Source organism: Aptenodytes forsteri, unplaced genomic scaffold (assembly GCF_000699145.1).
Source record: "Aptenodytes forsteri isolate BGI_AS27 unplaced genomic scaffold, ASM69914v1 Scaffold217, whole genome shotgun sequence".
NCBI classification, from domain to species: domain Eukaryota; kingdom Metazoa; phylum Chordata; class Aves; order Sphenisciformes; family Spheniscidae; genus Aptenodytes; species Aptenodytes forsteri.
In genome coordinates, this window is record NW_008796222.1 from 4,568,759 (window position 1) to 4,578,385 (window position 9,627).

Genomic DNA, 9,627 nt, shown 5'->3' on the forward strand with positions numbered 1-9,627 from the left:
TGAAATAGTCATTCTGTTTCTGGACAGACTGTTGCGTGCATTCAGGATTTTACAGCCAAGACATGTGACAGAAAGTGGCTGCTGTTAAACATCATAGCTTTTACTGTTTGCCTGAAACTGATGAGTCTACATAACACCACTAGATCGCAGTAGTACCTGGCGACCCACAGGAAGGCCAAAAGTTTCTCGCCTTTTCCTGGTAAGTTTTCTTGCCCTGTAAGTGTATTTTTCTGAGGGGTGGTGATGTGGTGAACTGACCGTTTTTAAATACCTGTTAATACTCAGAAGCTCAGACATAGGACCATCCGCTCATAGCAGTTCCCTTTTTATCCATTAAAGTTGGAGTTGGCTGATCAAAGCAAAGTGACACCTCAAGGTGGTTTAGGATGCCAATGGGACCTTTCATTAAATGCCATAATGCTAGACAGTTGTCCTCTGTTTCACATACAGTACTGTGTCACCTATGTTGTGAATTAAAGTCCTGAAGGTTTTCAACCACTACTTTTGCTTTAGGAGTATTAAACCGATAGACTTGGGCCAAAGACCTGGATCTGGAAATTCCTAATATCTGACAGAGTTCTGACACAAATGCTAAAGGCATGAACATTTTTTCTTCTTTCGTTAAAATGAAGTAATTTCAGATGTGACACAAGAGGTATTGAAAATATACATGTATGGATTCTTTGAAATAATAGCATTTACTTAGTCTTGACATTGCAAAGGTTGTGCATTGAACAGGATGAAAAACAAAATAGAGCTGTGACTGCTTCTTTAACAATGTTATCTGCACATTTGTCATTGGCCACATAAGCAAGCAGTTGCCTACATCTCATTCCAACCCCCTAAATTTCCCAGTTTCAATCCCATGTCATTTTTTAAATTCTAAAAATAAAACTTCACACTTTCACCAGAAATTTGGAATTCCCTCCTGCTAAAGTTGGAGTGGGCCAGAGGCAAGGAAAAGCATTACTTCTTTACAAAGTTAGGATTCAATATCTAGATTATTCAACATTTAATTCATATTAACATATTTGGGCTAGAAACAGGAACTATTGTATGATTTGGATTCTCGGGTTTCCAGTAGTAGGCGATATACTTGTTCCTGCTCTGGACTGCCCCAAGATGCCAGAATTCACCATTGTGACATTTTGTTATGTAGAGAATAGATATTTCAATACCTATTTAACATGTCTTAAAGGCATAGCAGTTATTCTGATTTTCTTCAGCGATTTGTGTAGTTGAATTTTTAGTACTAAAAAATACAGCTTTCCAGTCATGACACAGAAGCAATGAAAAAAATTGTAACTTCTACTTTTCAAGCTCTGTCTGGCATACTTCACAGAGTAATAAGATATGAAGATTTTTATTCTCTTACAAGCCAAAGTAATTAGCTGAATAGCTTATTTTTGACTCCCTGTTGAGAGTAGTATGCCCATCCCAGACACACCGATAACATCTTTAGCCTACAACTTCAAGTACCTTCCTTCTGTCTCCTTATATGCATATTTCTATGTGTGTGTACAGTATATATTTATTTTACTACTTATTTTTCTATTGTATAATTAATAAAATTAATCCAGTCATCATAAGGAACTCATTCTCAATTTTTGTAACAAACCTTTTAAAAAACAAGCTGAACTGCTTTCCTCTTTTAATTTCAGTGGTTTGTTGTAACATATGTTCCTACACAACTAGTAGTCCTGGTTTTAGCATACAATGACACAAATGATAGCTGATAAGAAAATGATAGGCTTAAGCTGTTCAGGGACTTGCAATAACTTGTTATCACGGGGCCAGCTGCCATATCAGTTTTATTAACCCACTAAATCACTCCTAATAAGTAAGATAATAGTTTTCAGACATGATGGATAAAAGCTAAGATTCACCATTGATCAAAGTCTACAAAGAAATTAAATTGTAACTTGAGCTCAAACAGTTTTCTGTGTGTATGGACTCAGCAGTATGTACGTTTTCCCGAATAGCTGCTCCAGGTAATTCATGCACCGTGAAAATTATAACTGAATTCTAGCAGTGACCACAGTATGTTCAACATTACCTATGCAAAAAGGCGGATTCAGAATCTGCTGCACAGACAACTGTTGCTTATGAAATCCTAATCTAAGAGAGCAGTTTGCAGTATTTATTGTGCTGGTTCTTCTTCCACTCAGCAGGAATATAGAAAACTTCGCCTACATTCAGCAGTCTGGAGTGATTAGCATGGGCATATGAGAGACGAATGAACTTTGTTAACAGAATTGTGTTCAATGTGTTGTACCTTCTTGGTGAATGAACTTTGTTAACAAAATTGTGTTCAATGTGTTGTACCTTCTTGGCCAAGTGTTTAAATGAGTGTTGTAGTATTAACACTTTTGTACAAATGCTTTGTTGGATGTAAACACAGAGAGACAGACTCTGACTCAAAGTTCTAGGATTTATTAGACCCATTTTTAAGTCTCTCCTTTGCCCAGAACAGGAGATGACAAATGCTGCTTGGAATCAGAGGAGGAACTAACATTCGTGTATCATCTCACACCTTAGAGTAGCACCTGTGTCCCACACCTTAGAGCAGCAGTTCTTTCTCAAATCCAATTTGTGCTCATGAGAATGCTAGAAAGAGCTTGGCCTTGTTTCGGTGTGGGAGAAAAACAACTTCTGTCACCTTGAAGATGATGGAAAAGGGAACTGATTTTCTTTGCTTTCTTCTGACCACAGCCAGGCTCTATCGATACATTACTGTGTATGCATGCAGTGCGCAGCAAGGAACTCTATTCCTGGGGAGTTAGCCTTTCTTTGCAATATGAGAACAATGCTTCCATTGGAGAGGAATTGTCTTTTTCCTTTCATGCTTTTGTAGCATCTGGCTCGGCAGAGCCCTGGACAATGATCAGAGCTCCTAGGCAATACCACAATACAAAACATCACTGTCAGGAATAGTTAGTACTATTACTGCTCCTACTAACATTATATCGAAATAATGATAGCAACAACAGAAAAAAAACAATGTCACTACACTACCATGCTTAAAAAAATAGGATTTAATTGCTAGTAAGAAGCATCTCTTACCAGTCCCAGTAACCCAGCTTTGTTCCACACAGAAACAGCTTACAACATTTAGAGTCCATGCTGACATAAAAGCAGAGGGTAACTAATCATTTACTGAAACTGATGAACAGTCCCTTAATTTCCTTATTAATTTCATGGAAATACTTCTGTAAATGATACTTGTAGGACTAACAGCTACCTGGTGAAAGCTGAAATGAATTTGCTCCTCAGTGAGACTGTGGTTCTGAGGGCAATATGCTGCACAACATCAGAGATAGACAAATAATAATCAGATTTTTATTTTATACTGCCACTTCCCTATGACTACTTGCTGCTGTATTCAGTCTCTGAACTGGAGATATTGTCATTTGTGCCTTTTGTGAGGCCCTTTTTTGCACAGCAAGAACAATGTAAATGTACCTTAGTGGAAACGACAACTGCAGAGGAAAAGTCTCTGAGGAAAACTCTGATGAAAAAAAATAAGAAGAAACAAATGCCAGATGTTCAAACAAAACCTGCTGATGCCTCATCCCTTTGAGGAAATTGTTCAAGAACAGTTAATCCATATGAAAATATGGCACATAATACCACCAAGGACAGTAGGGATATGGGATCTGCTGAAGAAATGCTGGGCATGAGGTACTTCTGTGCTAATACTGTTAAATGTCTTAGAGAAAAGGGGCATATAGTGACACACGTCCCAACACAATTAATTCTGTAGCTAGATTCCCATGTCAAAAACTAGATTTGAAACATGCCCCTTTACTTAATAGACGTTGACTTACTGTGCTTTAAATTATGCAGACACATGATACGTTTTGGAAGTTTGGATCCTGATTGGATCTTGTTTATCAATTTGTTAGATATGTCAGATCAAAAATATAATGAGCACTTGGGAGACTTTTCCACTTGTATTCTCTCATTCATTATAACTTGAAAGTGATTCTCAAAATATGTTAGGTTATGAACCTGACTAAGACTTACTTAACCAAGACATTGATGAATTAGTAGGCTGCCAAATATTCCTGCAGAGATTGTGAATGCCAGATCTCCTAAAAACTTAAAACACAACACCAGCAGCAAATATCCATCTGCAAAGCTAAGTCTACGTCAGCTTATCCTGTAACCATAGCTGAACTTCACCACAGCAGACAATAAATGAAATCCTTCTTTTTGCCTATAAATAACCTTTCTAATAGTAACTCTCCTCAAAAACCCTCTATTCAGCGTCTATAGGTCATCTACAAAAAGAGAAATGAACTTCAGTTCCAATTTTCCTCTGTACAATACAGATTGTGTACTCTCTCCTGAAAAAAATCAATGGATTACAAATTTGTAAGACTGTGATACAAATTTGTGTAGACTGTGCAAGAACTGTTCCCTGTTAAAAAAGGAAAAATATTCTATGCAGGCTTTATTTCCTTTCGATTTTATTTTTATTAACGATTATTTAAAATAAACACTTGAGAAATATTCAAGAAAAAGAATGTCTTTGTGGTGGAATCAACTGGCTATTTCTTATATTTCTAAGGCAGAAGAAAACCAAGTGTAACAGCATGAAACAGCCCCCCAAAATTATAAAAGTATACAACGCATCTTTCAGACATTCCTAATATATTGCAAAGCACTTAGGAAAACCACAATCTTGTAGTTTTTTGCCTTTTCAGTCTCCTTTCATTTTGAGTTTTGCTTATAAATTACTGAAAGACAAGAGTAACTTTGTCTTTCAAGGCTAAGTTGTTCAAAATAAAGGTTTTTCCAAACAAACAGAATGTTTTGAGTTTCTTCTGTTACTACCAGTATTCTAGTTTTCTATCTTATTCATTAGCAAGATGTTTCTTTGATAATTTTCTGGGGTTTAGTTTTGTTTCAGTAAACCATCAACTCTTTGCGCTTTCTTCTATAAGTCATGGAGAGTTCCATGAATCTTATTCAGTAAGTACATAAACACATTTATAATTTTAAGCATGAGAAAAATCCTAGGGCTACTCACATATTTAAAGGCATGCATCTCCTAAAATATAGGCATTAATAATAAATGTTTAATTTCTGTGTATACACAGAAAGCTAGACACAGTATCTATCCTAATTTGCTCCTCATACCAATGTCTTATTTTTAGGAAAACCTGTTTCAAAATCAATAGAAATATACAGATAAGGATCTGGTCTAAATTTGATTTGGGATTGAAAACGTTAAGTTTTTGGAGAGTTATTTTAAAAGAACAAAATTATTTAACCAGTCCTATTTTATGTAGAGCGGTATGGGCACACTATTTAGGTTTAAATATTTTCTAAAACCAGATATTGATAAACACTGAAATAACAATTTAAAGCACAACACTCAGAAAAGCTCAGAGCCAGTCTTGGTTTCAGGCAATACAGAGAACTGTTGTATTTTTGACTCCCCAAACAGGGATCGAAGTTTCCTAGAATTACCTAACTCGTAGCTTGACACTAGGAATACCCTAGAGCATTATTTTGACTTCTCTACATTCCTTACATCAGTACACCACACAGTTTTTCGTTTCCTTAAGAAGTAGCATTCCCCTATTAAAAACCAAAATCAGATTGGGTACAATTCATCAGTCCTTCCTCAGCAGTCTTGATATCAGGACATAGGAGGGAGGGTGGATGTAAGGGAATATGTTGTTACCACTGTTCACCACAGTTTTACAATAACTTTATCGTGGCCAAAAGCATAATGCCAGAACCAGAATTAATTAACATTTCACCACAGTTGATATATAATTATCTGGGATCTATTCCCACAGCCTAATATTCCACGGATCAAATATATGTATTAATTGGAAAAATTATTTATGGAATGACTGCACTATAGGTTGTGTACTTTTCAGAGTTTTTATAAACTACTCACAACAAAGAGCAGACATATACCTTCTTCTCCGTTTAAGATAATGCTTTTTTCTAGTGTCTTTAAATTAATCCATATTGTTATGTAGAGAACACAATGAAAGTTGTTAGATTTGCAAAAGGCAAATAAAGTCACAGTTAAATTGCACATTATTTATAGGAAGATGAACAGCTGTAACAAAGATGAATGTACTATATAATTTTTTTTATATATAACATTTTGACATATATTTGCAACAAATGCATGGCTCTATAAATATAACGACAAGTTTTAGAAGCTTAATCAGTTTAATTTTAGAAATTATGCCTGCAGTAATGTTTTCAAACTCAAACTCTGTATCAGTTTCATCATATACATGAAAGTTATCACTTGCAGCTTGTCATTTGAATAAACCCCCCTGCCAATTAGTATATATCATGGAGGCATAGAAATACGTGTCATTCCTAGAATGTATTCTGTAAGTGGATACACAGATAATTGTGCCTTACTTTGAATGGCCCCTTGTTCCAAGCCGCCTTGTGGTAAGGAGAGGGAATTTCTGGCGAATGGTCTGTAGAGAAAATAACTGTATTAATTTCTAACACTGGTATACTTTCTTAGCAATCTCTTCATAGAAAAATCGTAGTGTAAATATATGGTCTAATGTAGTCCATGAATAAATATTTGTGACACTTATGTCACAACATAAACAAGTAAGCATGTTTTACACAGCAGGGATCCTTCCATCCTCGTCCATCTCGCTGTGTACCTCCAGTCTTCCCACCCATAAACTCCTTCCCACCTGTTCTTCCTTTCCGTTTTCACTTCTACAACTTAAAATCTAATTTTCTTCACCAGGATCCTGTTTCATTCAGGTCCCTAAGTACAACTGCATCTTTTGCTTCAGAGATCTAAACAGAACCAGGAAAAGATCTGCCCTCTAGCTATTCTGTTTTCAAAGTCAAACAACAAAAAATAAATTGATTTTCGATTTGAAAAGTGTGATCTGAAGGTTAAAGCAAGCAAATATTTGCCTCACAGGTATTTCTGTGTCCTCCGCTATCAAAGTGCTGGACAGTCTTACACTTATTTATGCTCACTGAAACCCTATGAAAGTTTCTGTTAGCTCTATGCTGCACATAAAGAATTCATGTTATGTGATTTAATCCAAGTCAAGCAAAACATTCTGTCACTGGACTCCTGAGATTGAGATTAGTGCCCTAAAAACATCCTACTCTTCCTGTAAAGAATGATGCTTAAGGCAAAAGGTTTATTAAGTAAAAAAGTAATTCAGTAATAGCGGTCGATCTAGTAGATACATCTAATAGATAGATCACTGTCAAAACAATGTTTAAATGGAAAGCTACTGTCTTCCTCATTTATACTGAAACTGTGTAATGAAAATTAGACATACACTTTCTCAGTATATTCAATTCAAGAGGAAAGAAGTTAGTAAGTGAACATTTTATGAACTGGATTTTAAATCCATTGTTATTATTTAATTAAATTAATGCGTTTTGCTATGTATGAACAATTACTAGATCAGCAGTGTTTAAAAAAAGATGATCCTTGAAGCATTTTTGGTTTCCTGTTTCACTAACTACTCAGGATTTAATTTGGAGAGTTCACATCTCTCCCTTTCATTAAATGATTTCAGGATTAATTGTAGGGAAGGGTAGAAAAGAGGATGAATCAACAATTTTTCATTCAGGAGCTCTTTGTGTTATTAATTTTTATTCCCCTTCTTGTATTGCTTCTTGTGTCACATGTCACTTTACACTGCCTTTAGTATAATTAAAAGCGTCTTCCATGTCAGATCTGTTTTTGTGGAAAGAACCCTATTAATGCCATCATCAAAAAAGAAGACAACAACAGAGGAAAAAAAAAGCTCCTGGAGAGAAAGCATTTTTTTAATATGAAATAACAATAAATCAAAGGGAATTTCAGCTTCACTCTCCTATAAGGTGGTGTCATGAAATCCCTTCACATGGAACAGTGTAGTTAGTTTGATTCCATGTATGTTAGCAGTAGAAAACGTGAATTTGAGAGTCATTTTGACACAGGTGTACTAAATTATCATGCTATCAAAGAATTAGGTTAACAAATTATGAAGACATTTACTCTTTACCTTCCCAAAAGTTGCAGCACAGGCAGGTTCCAGCTTCTCTTTTCTGCAGAAGTCTAAATAATGTGCATAAAGGATGCATCTTGGTAAACAAACTCCTTCACAGACAATGTAGTTTTCTTCCAGCCTGTATAGAGAAAGAAACTGCCAGAGTTAAGAAGCAACATGCCATGTCTCCCCATCTTATTTTCCTTCTGGTTTTTGGTACTGCTCTCTTTTTTTTTTTAATTTTACTGAAGATTTCCATGAGAGCACACAGATGAGTTTCTACTGAACAAGACAGACACTAGAGACTGACTCCACACTTGGTGCTTAGGGCAGTTGCAGAATACAGAAAATCTGGGACCAGGTACTTTTTCTTAACGAGTCTTTTTTCAATGTCTGGACTTTTTTGCTTTTTATAAATTATTAAATTATCATCACCTAAGAGCCAGCCTTGCTCTGAAAATAAGAGCACTAACTAGACTATGAAAGACTGTCCTTTGAATAGAGCAGGGGCTTGAACTTGCATCTTCTGTCCCACTGTGTAACACCTGGGCTAATGTCTCTTTTCTTCCTACTTCTGCTTTTTAACTTCCATGCTGGACCTGAAACTGTTTCTTGACCAAACCATACTGAAAAGCAAAGAACTGGCTTTTTCTGAAGAGGTTGCATTTTTATGTAGCTTCCCAAATCAGTTTACAGAATACAAGTGCCTAGTGATGGTCATTAAAGTAAAATTTTAAAAACTGAATCAAAAAACTAGTTGTCTTCACTTGAACTGAACTCTTGGTAACAGCTGGGTATTTCACTGTTGCCCTGTTTCTTTTCTTTATCAATATACATTATTTGCTACTCCTGGGACGATGTGCAATAGATTTATTTCTCAAATTACACAAATCTGTAAGAAAATACTGTGTAGCAAATGCTGCATACTGACTAATTTTGCACTGACTCTCCAGACTCAGATCCTTACAATTTACACTCAGAAGTCAGATGTAAACTAGACTAAGAAACAGGGAAATTTGCATTACTCTCATTTTTCAGTTAGGAGGAAAAAAATCTAGATTTGCATTTGGTAACTAAGTTCCCATTTAATTCAACAGCACTCCTCCCTAATTTCAAGTGTGCTTTAATAGAAACATTTATCAATTAATGTCTGCAGAATTTGACCTGTTATTTGGTTAATTTTTGCCCAGATAAAAAGAAGCAGTTACAGTTTCCATGGATAGTAGAATATAATGAAAAAAAATACACTATAAGACAGTGAAAATCTAACATTCATAGCCTAAAAGGATAATTAAAACATCCATTCACAAATGTAATTCTTAAATAGTTTCATTTCTACATTTTTGATACATTTCATCGATTTTCTACATTTCATCGATAGCCACATATTGCGAGAATCTGACAGAGGTCTCTGTTAACTGACAAACCTCTGCTAATTTAAAAAATCAGAAATTTGGGGGTGGGTGTCCTTATTTGTAGACGAAGCTTATCTAGGGGAAAAAAACCCCCCCCACAACCCCAGAACCCCAGACAAATATTTCTGAAAGAGCTGTGAGCTGTAACCCTCCTTGCCGGCTCAGCTTTTAAAGAAATGCCCCTTCGGGCCTGACGGACACACCGG

General features: G+C 35.7%; 1 protein-coding gene across 1 annotated transcript in view; it reads right to left on the minus strand.

The window, feature by feature from the left end:
* RFX6 (regulatory factor X6) overlaps nucleotides 1–9,627 on the minus strand; it is a 40,102-nt gene that overhangs the window by 28,094 nt on the left and 2,381 nt on the right. The window contains exons 2-3 of the mRNA XM_019474603.1: nucleotides 8,022–8,162; nucleotides 6,403–6,464 (exon numbers count right to left, since the gene is read on the minus strand). Of these exons, the coding sequence (XP_019330148.1) occupies nucleotides 6,403–6,464; nucleotides 8,022–8,162 (203 nt within the window). The remainder of the gene's footprint in view (nucleotides 1–6,402; nucleotides 6,465–8,021; nucleotides 8,163–9,627) is intronic.